Source organism: Triticum dicoccoides, chromosome 5B, assembly GCF_002162155.2.
Source record: "Triticum dicoccoides isolate Atlit2015 ecotype Zavitan chromosome 5B, WEW_v2.0, whole genome shotgun sequence".
NCBI lineage: Eukaryota > Viridiplantae > Streptophyta > Magnoliopsida > Poales > Poaceae > Triticum > Triticum dicoccoides.
This window is the reverse complement of record NC_041389.1, coordinates 74,680,295-74,690,998: the sequence shown is the minus strand read 5'-3', so window position 1 is coordinate 74,690,998 and position 10,704 is coordinate 74,680,295. Positions and strand designations below refer to the sequence as shown.

Sequence of the window (10,704 nt, the reverse complement as noted above, 5' to 3'; positions counted from 1 at the left end):
CCCGACTAGCTATTTGGAGGATTACTCGCTACTCGCCCACAGCGCAAGGCCCAACATGAACCCCTCGACTTCCCCTCGTAATAGTCCTGCCTGCTTCCATGCCCTTGCTTCGTTATCAATGCTCTTTAGCACCTCTCGCGTGGATGGCGCCTCCCCGTCAAAGACCACGGCATTTCGATGGATCCACAGCTTCCATAGGACCAAGATAAAGATCGTCCTAGCCAATTTCCGGTGATGCCTGGTGTCGTCCTGCCTGATGCACCACTCCGGGAGCGACTCCGTCGCCGTTGGAGCACTTTCTGGCCGTCCCAAGGCCAGGCACACCTTGCTCCAAACCTCTCGAGCGAAAGCACATCCGATCATGATGTGAGCGATAGTCTCCTCGTGCTGGCCACAGAAAGGACATGAGCTTTGGTGAGGGAGGCCCCTCCTAGCCAGGCGGTCGGAGGTCCAACATCTATTTTTCATGGCCAGCCAGACGAAGAACCGAAGCTGTAAGGGCGCCCGCGACGCCCACGTGAACTCTGCCGTTGGAGCAGTCTCAAGCCCCGCAAACTTGGCCGCGTATGCTGATCGCGCTGAGAACCTGCCATCCTTCTTCCACGCCCAAAGAATCTTGTCCGGTGCGTCCTCATCGAGGGTCACACCCTCAACCCGCTGCCATAATGCCAGGAACTGTCCGAGCATGCCTGCCGAAAGTTCAGGCCCAATGTCCGCCGCCCATGCATGATTCGTGAGCGCATCTGCAACTGTTCTTGAGGACCTCGCGTGTCTCAATACCTTGGAGTAAATCATGGGTGCCAGGTCCTGGACTCTGAAGCCGTCGATCCACTTGTCTTCCCAAAAACGTGTGTCTTGCCCATGCCCTACTGAAGCTGTTGTCGCCGCACGAAAGAGCGCCCTTGACTCTGCTGGGATTGTGATTTGGAAATCTGCCCATGGCCTAGTATGATCTGTACGTTGTAACCACGGCGTCCTGGCCATCATCGCGATGTTCAACCATCTCAGATTTGGTATGCCGAGTCCTCCTGCCCACTTAGGGCGGCAAACCAGATCCCACGCCACGGCGCAATTACCACCGCGCGCGTCCATCTTACCACACCAGAGGAAACCCCGACAGATCTTCGTCAGGGCGGTGAGGGTCTTCGGAGGTATGTTCATGGCGAGCATGGCATGAATTGGGATTGCACATAGTCCAGAGAGAATGAGGATGAGCCGTCCACTTTTTGGTAGGGTAGCGGCCTTCCAGTTGGGCAGGCGGCTAGCGAATTTCTCCACCAAGTAATGGAACTGTGTCGGGGTGGCCTTTCTGATTGAGAGCGGTAGTCCAAGGTACTTACAAGGGAAAGATGCCTTCGTGCAGTCTAAGGATGTGCAAACTGCCTCAAGCTCCTCCGTTGAGCAACGGATAGGTAGTGCCGCACTCTTAGCAAGGTTCACCACAAGGCCCGAGGCAGCCCCAAACAGCTCCAGGATCTTTCTGCAAGCTCTGATTTCCTGAGCCACGGGCTTGAAAAACAACATGACATCGTCGGCGAACATGGACAATCGCTGGTGCACTCCATTTGCAGCAAGGGGGGCAAAGATGCCCTGATACGTGGCCTTGCTGAACAAGGCTTGTAGAGGCTCCATACAGAGGATGAAAAGCATGGGGGAAATCGGATCTCCTTGTCTCAGCCCACATGCATTATATATCGTCTCACCCGGCACCCCATTTACCGCAATTTTCGTCGTCGAGGTGGCAAGCAATCCACATATCCACTCGGTCCATCTCCTCTCAGGAACTAATTAATTGTGGTATATTATGCACAATAGCAATAGCATTGCGCTAGCACCGTATTGTGGATCATGGTAATCTAGTTCCTTTTAACAAGTTTTTGTATGTGTTATACATTATCTGTATAATCAATTAATTTTTTAGATTTTATATCTATTCTCCACCACAGATTATAAAATAAGTTAGCATATAATACTCCATCGACAACAAGCTGAGTCTAAGGCGCCTAAACAAATGAATAGCTCTAGAGAACAAATCAAAAATATTAGCAGAGGGGCTAAGGCGCAAAAGAGGCTGGCCATGCATTATCATGGCCCTATTATTCTACACGCCCACACCAACACCCTCGCTGCCATTATTATTTCTGCCTGCCCCCCTCCCTCCTCTCTCACTCTCTTTATCTATTTCCATCCGCATTTGCATCGCTCGCCTTTCGCATTGCAGCCTCTCAAAACAGCCAAACCGAACCCCAAAAGCTCGCCGAGAAACGCAGAAAGGAGCGAAGCAAACCAAGCAGCAGCAGCAGCGGAAGAAGAAGAAGAAGCGAGGAGCTGAGCCAGCTAGCAATGGCGGCGGACCTGGGCTTCGAGGCGACCGAGCTCCGGCTCGGCCTGCCCGGCGGCGGCGAGGGGGAGGCGAGGAGCTCCTCCGGCAAGAGGGGCTTCGCCGAGACCATCGACCTGAAGCTCAAGCTGGAGCCGGCCGGCGAGGAGGCGCCGGCCGAGGAGGATCGGGCCGACGTGGCCGTGGTCGCCGCCGCGGCGGCAGAGAACCAGGAGGAGACGGCGACCGACGCCGGCGGAGGGAAGATGAAGAGGTCGCCGAGCCAGAGCAGCGTCGTCACCACCGCCGCGCTGCCCGACCCCGCCGAGAAGCCGCGCGCTCCCAAGTACGTGCATCTCCATCTCTATCTCCATCTCCACTCCACCCATCTCTCTGCTACGCTCTGCTCTGCATGCAGCTCAGCTCTGCTCGTCTTAAGCTCTTCGTACCGCAAGCTTTCAAAAAACAAAACAAAACATAAAAACGCGAGCCTAACTAACTAGTTTGCGAGCAAAACCAACTTGATTAACGGGCAGTTAACGGCATGAGTCGCTCTGCTTCTCTTGCCATGATCGATCTAGCTTAGCTTGTACTAGTCCATGCATGTTCAATCACGGCCGGTGATCATCAGATCGAGGGCTGATCATGGGTGAGTAGAGAGGAGATGATGGGTGAGATCTACGGAGAGATTCATCCATCCATCTCCATCTGCAGCGGCAGCAGCGGTAGCCAGCAGAGAGACAGCAGCATGTTACGTGTGGGGCAGTGGGGGACAGTGCCTAGTGCCGACACGATAAAAGAAAGCCACGCACACTGCACTCCACTGCACTGCTGCCCCTCCCTCCCTCTCGCACGGTTTACTTTTTTGGTCCACGTCGCCATCATCCCCATATCACTCGTATCCTGTCCTCACGCTACAATGGCAAGGAGAAAGATAATAGATTGTCATATTGCCCATACTGCCCCTTCCCGGCCATGGCATTGGCATCCACTGTATCAAGATATGGCATGGCCCCACCTTGTTGGGTTCGGCGTTCTAGATCTATCTGCCCCCGATCTCCTCCCTCTTGTACAAATCAAGCTGAAACTTATCACATTCTATATATATTCTGTGTCACTTTAGACCTTTAGTAGATATATATAGTATGAAGAAGAAGAAAAAGGTAGGTAAAAAGTAACCAACATGCAGTAGTTTTTGTTTTTATTCATCTGAGTAAACAGTTGAAAATGTGCTGTGGAGATGTATGTGCCATGTGTGGATAACAAAAACGAGAGGACAAAGGTTGCATGCATGTCATGCGTTGCCACAAAAGTTTTCATTTCATAGAAAAGCGAAGAAAAGGGGGAACAAAATGGATCTGAATTTATATATATTTGCAACCCATGGATCATGAAAGAAACCCATGCATGTGTGTATGTTAGTTTAACATAACATGTTTAAAACTAACCAAATCGTTTGGGTGGTTAATTTTATCCAGGGCGCAGGTGGTGGGGTGGCCTCCGGTCCGGTCGTTCCGGAAGAACATCCTGGCGGAGAAGTCGTCGCCGGCGGCAGCGGCGGCGTTCGTCAAGGTGAGCATGGACGGCGCGCCCTACCTGCGCAAGGTGGACCTCAACATGTACAAGACCTACCAGGACCTCTCCAAGGCCCTCGAGAAGATGTTCAGCTCCTTCACCATCGGTATGCATGCTTCTTTTCTACATATCTCTAACACAATACTACATATTTCTCATGCTACCTCGGCCCGTTCGGAACACCGAAATTTCACGCGAGCGTATATATAAGTGTGTAAAAAAGTCAAAAAAAAGTGTGCATATTAGACCGCTGAATTTTCTAGAACTGTGTTTCCTAAACCCTAGTCCCATTTATTTATTACAAGATTGCTATCTATCTAGCTTTTGTTTTCTATCTACTCCCTCCGTTCCCAAATACTTGTCTTTCTAGGCATTTCAAATGGACTCAACATACGGATGTATGTAGACATATTTTAAAGTGTAGATTCACTCATTTTGCACCGTATGTAGTCACTTGTTGAAATCTCTATAAAGACAAGTATTTAGGAACGGAGGGAGTAGTATCTAGCTGTAGTGTTCCTGAACTTTTATACACAAAAAAGATCAGAACATATTTATGAAGTTACTGGCTATATATGGTACATGCATGCATGACTTGCGTATATGATTGCACTTCCATTTGCATGTATGGTGGTGGTCACCATGTGGTTTTGCCAGGGTGTGCATGATTTGCATCGATCCTATTCCTTGGTAGGTGTCTTCCCTGTCTGTGGCATATTGTCCTTGTCTCTCTACCATATGTACACAACAGCTAGCAAGCTCATGATCATGATCATGGCATCTGCTCACTCAGCTAGCTATCTTTGGTTGGTTCATGATTAGCATGAGTCGTTGTAACTTGATACCCAGTAAGCAATAATCCAACATGTTGGAGCGTGCATCTTGAAAAAGATGCAACCAATGGTCGGTTTCCCAAAAACAACAATTATTGGTTTTTCTCTGTTGTGGTGATTGTAGATTTGTGGCCCGTTGATTTGATACGGAACTTTATTCGGCACTTCTCGTTGTTAACTAGTAGACCATAACAACTGCTCTGAACTAGCAGTACGTATTTCCCAAATTACTGTTGGTGCTCTGGAATTAGATATTAATCCCAGTGTACGTGCTGTCACACTTCAGGAAACTGTGGAACTCCAGGGATGAACGGCATGAACGAGAGCAAGCTGATGGATCTTCTCAACGGATCCGAGTATGTTCCGACGTACGAGGACAAGGACGGCGACTGGATGCTCGTCGGCGACGTCCCATGGGAGTGAGTGTTGCATTCTTGATTCTCCATATGCATAATGCTCCATTTGTGTACTTTATTTCAAACATCTGAAGTACTACTCTGAATCTTTGGTAAGCACTGGCCTGATGTAACGCTCCGTTTTCTAAAATTTCAGGATGTTCGTCGAGTCATGCAAGCGCCTTCGGATAATGAAGGGATCAGAAGCTATTGGCCTTGGTCAGTAGATCTCTCTTAAGTTTCAGATCAGCGGATGAAATGCTTTTTTCTTCTAGAGGTTTTGTTAAGTTTTGGGGTGACTTTTGTTTTGATTGTGAATTGTTTTGTTTTATTTTGAATTGTTTCAGCACCAAGGGCGATGGAGAAATGCAAGAACAGGAGCTGAGGAGAGGATGCACTAAATGTTATGCAAGAATCAAAATACCTATATAACCTTGCTTGCTCATCCCTGTATCATATTCTCTGTCCTAAGTCTAAGTCTGTATCTCCTGATCAGTGAAGTCATTTTGGTTTGTGATCTTCTCTTTTCCAGTCAGTCAGTCCCAAGTCTCATCTTGTTATATACATAAGAAAGAAGAAGCCAAGAACATGTGAGATGTATCTGTACCTGTCTGCCACATAATTGTGTCTTCTCCTTTTTGCTCTGTTTGTTCTTCCTTTTTTTTCTCTTATGTCTCTTCTTGGCACAAAATGCAAAGACACCATATTTTTCCTCTTGCGGTTTGTCCATCAAAAGTTGTTTTATTATCAGCATGGTGTGACTGTCAACAGAACAAATATTTATTGCAAGGTGTTAAATGTTAATTGTATTGTATTATGAGCTTGCATGGTGCTTCCTTTTGACATGATTCATTCTGGTGTTGTGAACTTATAATGGTGTTCCACTGAATCATGAGAGGACTCAATGTTAGAGTAGAGATGCTTTGTTCTATGGTGCATTGTCGACATACAAATCAATGTGTGTGTCAACTTGGCTGTCCATGTTTTTTTAGACTTGGAGCCAACTGGGAGGGAAGGGATGGACAGAGGCATCCCATGTGCACACTTGATTTTCATATGCCAATCACTAGCTCTCACTACTATTATGAGGCATCACACTTTGCTGCATCTTTTGCTGTCATGTACTATTATTATACATGCCATTGTTTGGTGCATTGTGCCCTGTGTCATGATAAAGGGTGCAGGTTTGGACAAAGTTGAGCTGTCCTTTCCCTGTTTTCTAGAGAGGCCCAACAAAAGAAAAACATGAAGTGCTGGAGGGTGTTGCCATGATTTCTGGGAACTTTCAGCTGTACCTTCCTAGCCATGAGTATCTCCCCCAACTAAAGGTGACTTTGCATGTTAGATTAAGCAAAACATATTTCCCTTTGGAGATCATGTCCCCCTGTAATGATGCCAGCCTTGAGTCTTTTCAAGTGCACATTGTCCTCCTCTCAAGGCAATCTTGTGTTGCTTCCACCAAGAAATTGCTCAGTAAAAAGGGGTCACTATGGATATTATTGTTTCTTACCGGCCATGGGTCATCTTTTGAGTAAATAGATAGTTTGTCTCTTAAGGTTGCAACATGTAGTACAAGATGTTTAGCATTCATCAACAATTTACTATCAGAGCATGAACTGCTTCCATGTTCGCAAACTACAACCGCTTTGGACCAAAGCTTTACGGACTCGGAACTGTGCAAACAGAACTATTGAAATAAATAATAATATTAGATAAATGCTTCAAGACTATCTCTTATTACTAGAATGCAGAGAAATTGTTCAATTGTTTCTTTACTGTGCATCAAGAACAAACTGGTGGAGGAATAGATTAACATGTACACAGATCACCATGGATGGAAACAAGCAGTTATCTTACTGTTTCCTCCAAGTCATGGATCATCTTTTGATTAACTGGATAGATTGTCTCTTAAGGTTGCAACTTATACACAACTTATTGCATCAACAATTTGCCATCAACACATGAACTGAAGTTCCAGATTTGCAAACTACAGCCATTTATTATCACTGTAACTTTATGGATTCAGAACTGTATACAGACAGGAAAGTTACAAATAGGAATGTTAAGATAAAATGATAATAATGATTAGATACTTGAAGGGTGTCATTTATTGAGTTACTCCTCGAGAACAAATTGATGGGAGAATACCTTATTCTATGTGCTAAATCACCACGGATGGAAACAGCCAGCTGACTTATTCTATGTACAAACATCGCGATAGAGCAACTATTATTACCGAAAATCAAAATTGCCATCAGAAACATGGGGTCTAGCTTGAGTAGTCCACCGATCTGATTACAAGATCTGCAGCCCTTTTTGACTCCATGATAAGCTCAGCATTCGGCCGGTCATTGTACGAAATCTGATTCACAAGACAAATTTTGAGACGGCAAGGAGTTGTAGTGTTCAGAAATTCTATGATTAGAAAGATGAAAAAATATGTATTCATTGAACCGAAAACTTCTTATGTAGGTTTTCCTATGGTATAACAATATAATCAAATAGTCCTACAAAGCAGGCACCATGAACGAACCATTTTTGGCATAAATTGTTTATTAGATGAAATATGCAGGTCTAAGCTAATGCATAGGGTTATAAAGTAAACATAAGACACTGAATGAGCCTTTTATGTGGCTGTATGTAAGCAGCATATGCTTGTTCTTGTGTGAGAGGCAAGAATGGAGGACGATAATTACCCGCCATGCTGCTACATCTGGCTCTTTCCCTGGCAAACAGTAATAGAGCAGGAAATGGAATTAGATACATAAATTATAGTGCATCTCAAAGGAGCAAAGCATTGTGGATGGGCAAACCTGTGCCAATATGCCTCTGGAGCACTCTTTGCATGGAGACATCGATGTCAATGTCAATGAACCTGAGACGATAAGGTTTGGCCATTAGAAACACGATTTATCCCTTTTGAGATGAGGAAACAAGTGTGTGTTGTGTTATATGAAACTGAAGAGCTACATAGATTTAGTATTTGTGACAGATGAAATTGTATTTCTCTCAAATATGGTTGTGAAACCTGCATACTCACCATTTCTCATCGAACATGTCTCTAATTTCCCTCCAAACATCTTCTTCCAGTAATAAATAATTCCCTTCGACGATCACTATTTTGTGCCTGACAAAATCATAGTAAGTAGCAAAAAGCATGGGTCAAGCACCATCTGTATCACGGTAAAGTAGCAAAATTGTGTAGAAGTTATGACAGTTGTAGGGTCCATTCTCATCGAAACTACAGAAGTGGAAACAGCGAGGTTAACGTCTGATGAAGATTAACAGCAGAACAATCACATACCATCATAGGGTTAGGACACTGCTTCAAAGAAAATAGGCTTAGGACATTGTAATGCTATTTAGCAGAAAGGATACGCAAAAAATCAAGTTGCTCCATAAGGTACTATGGTCGGTAGTTCAGCATCATTAATTTTCTGTGAAGAACTTGGGCAGCTTTCACATTTCAATCAAGTCAGCTAAGAAACATGTCCATGTACTCTGCAAAATAACTTACTGCGGCTTTACAAATATGTCATTCTCAACTGGGTCACCAACGCCATGATCGAATGATGGAGCATAAACTGACCCCTATAAACCAAGATGTTAGCCCGAAAATATTTACTGCTACAGAGCTCATATAATTTGACAATGAAATTAGTAAATACCTCTTCCTTTAGGGTCTGTAGGCATTTCAGAAAAAGTGATGGACTGAATGTCCATGGTGCTAAATTTAACAAATCAAATGTCAATACTTTGTGAAAACAATATGTTATTAAAATATAAGAAGCACAGAACCCTTCTCACCTCCTCTTCTTGCATGTGCTTCTTTTGGATCCTAAAGACACCATTGTGTCAATAACTTTAGAAGAAGAAAAATAGAAAATGGATTTCTCAACAGAGAACAAACCTCCATTGCATCAAGCTGGGATCGGTAAAGGTGGAAACCATCCATGGGAAGCATTGTCGCAATATCTTCATTTGAATTCGGTGAATCATCTTTTGCATGCTTCTGAGACCAATGCATATTGACGCGTCGAACCACTTCAGAGGCAACAGTAGACTTGCCTGCACCAGGTGGGCCAGCCAGACCAACAATATATCTGTTCAATATTTGAGAGTGGTATTATTAAGTGGATCAGCACAGTAGTGATTCAATAATTTCTATCAGAGGAGAGCTAACATAAACTATTGTTCCAGTGATTTCATCAGATTTTTTCATCTACCATCTTAATTGTTAAATATAGCAGTTGCCCAGAAAAGGGAAATGAGAGGAGAAATAAAATGAGAGGAGGACAATCTACATTGATAAGGTTCATTGTTATGCCTTAAATAACAATTAGACATAGATGCCTTGTTTTTCAATGATATGCACATCTTAAAGATCCACTGTATTTCAGACTCAACATGTTTGTCTGACTAGGTGCTTCTAAGGTATTTAACAGACAGTTCTTCTATAGCATTGGACCAAAAATATTGTGTTCAGTTAACCAGCTCCTGTTTGAATCTAAAATAGGTTGGGCCGAAAATATTACGTTTCTGTTTGCTTCTAATAGCAAACAGATAACAGTGTATACTTGTTGATAAAAATGCTCAAGAATCGATGTTCTACGGCTGAAGAAACATATAAATAATACAGGTACAGACTGTTGCGACGGAAATAATTCACTATGTCCCAAACAGCATTTCTAAAAACAGCTTACTTTGAATCAAGATTATCGATACTCTTCGAGACAGAAAGAAGGTGCTCAGCCAAAGCATCATATACTTCCTCCATTGACCTTCAAGTTTAAAATTAGAGAACTTCTATTAGCATCTCAAGTCATGCAATGCAACTCAACCATTGTTGCTCAAAATTGAAAAGATGTACCGCCATGTAGCTACTCTAGATATAATCCAGTTTAAATTACTGCTGAAGAAAGGTGAGAGATAATCACAGCATATTAACACATCTTGGTAGTTTTCCCCTTCTTTAAACATGAAAAATGTGCACTGACTGATAGAGAAAATAGCAAAACTAGCTCCTTGTGGTGGCGGTTTCGACCAACGTTTGATTTCCACGTCTTCAGATCCTGATCTGGCAGCTACAGGATTGCTCAGGCTCAGGCCAGGGCAAAATCCCGCTCAGCTTGCCAATGCTGGCAGCGGCAACACTTGCAAGTGTCGTTCCCTCCTTGGAGGCGCTGCCGTGGCCTCCATATCAATATGTGCCCCTCTTCGAGAACCGCAGGAAACAGTAGGTCTGACTCCTCGGATCGGACGGCGCCGGCGCCACACGGCGTCGTTTTCCTTCTTGAAGGCACCGTCTTGTTTGCTCGTGGCGTCCCTAGTGTTGGTTTTGGGGATGTTGGATGTCACGTTGGTTTGGGCTGCCTCTCAAGGCGTGGCCTTCCGTGGCACTATGTACGACTTCTTTTTTTTTGCGGGAACACTATGTACGACTTCGATGGTGCTTCCCCCATATCTTCTGCTTCCGGCTAGGCTGGGTCCTGCAGCCCACTTTGCCGATCTTCTGCCCCTCTTGGTGGGGGTACGTTGATCCAGTCGAGTTTGGAGCCGTGGCCGCGCAGCGGGGGTTCTT

General features: G+C 44.8%; 2 protein-coding genes across 3 annotated transcripts in view; one reads left to right on the top strand and one right to left on the bottom strand.

The window, feature by feature from the left end:
* The first annotated feature begins 2,139 nt into the window (after positions 1 to 2,139).
* Positions 2,140 to 5,838, top strand: LOC119307442 (auxin-responsive protein IAA30-like). Its single transcript, XM_037583519.1, has 5 exons — positions 2,140 to 2,666; positions 3,799 to 4,001; positions 5,015 to 5,147; positions 5,281 to 5,342; positions 5,471 to 5,838. Exons 1-5 carry the CDS (start codon positions 2,344 to 2,346, stop codon positions 5,506 to 5,508), a joined length of 759 nt encoding a protein of 252 aa, XP_037439416.1. The 5' UTR covers positions 2,140 to 2,343; the 3' UTR covers positions 5,509 to 5,838.
* A 1,262-nt stretch (positions 5,839 to 7,100) lies between these two features.
* LOC119307441 (putative uridine kinase C227.14) overlaps positions 7,101 to 10,704 on the bottom strand; it is a 5,358-nt gene continuing 1,754 nt past the window's right edge. For both annotated transcript variants that reach the window (XM_037583517.1, XM_037583518.1), the window contains exons 4-12: positions 9,827 to 9,904; positions 9,034 to 9,226; positions 8,931 to 8,961; positions 8,792 to 8,850; positions 8,641 to 8,714; positions 8,164 to 8,250; positions 7,937 to 7,998; positions 7,820 to 7,848; positions 7,101 to 7,485 (exon numbers count right to left, since the gene is read on the bottom strand). In XM_037583517.1, the coding sequence (XP_037439414.1) occupies positions 7,393 to 7,485; positions 7,820 to 7,848; positions 7,937 to 7,998; positions 8,164 to 8,250; positions 8,641 to 8,714; positions 8,792 to 8,850; positions 8,931 to 8,961; positions 9,034 to 9,226; positions 9,827 to 9,904 (706 nt within the window). In that variant the 3' untranslated portion in view covers positions 7,101 to 7,392. The remainder of the gene's footprint in view (positions 7,486 to 7,819; positions 7,849 to 7,936; positions 7,999 to 8,163; positions 8,251 to 8,640; positions 8,715 to 8,791; positions 8,851 to 8,930; positions 8,962 to 9,033; positions 9,227 to 9,826; positions 9,905 to 10,704) is intronic.

Coding starts and splice junctions, on each gene's coding strand:
- LOC119307442 (XM_037583519.1), top strand. CDS start 2,344: ATGGCGGCGGACCTGGGCTTCGAGGCGACCGAGCTCCGGCTCGGCCTG. Junction 2,667..3,798: donor GAGAAGCCGCGCGCTCCCAA/GTACGTGCATCT, acceptor AATTTTATCCAG/GGCGCAGGTGGTGGGGTGGC. Junction 5,343..5,470: donor ATCAGAAGCTATTGGCCTTG/GTCAGTAGATCT, acceptor GAATTGTTTCAG/CACCAAGGGCGATGGAGAAA.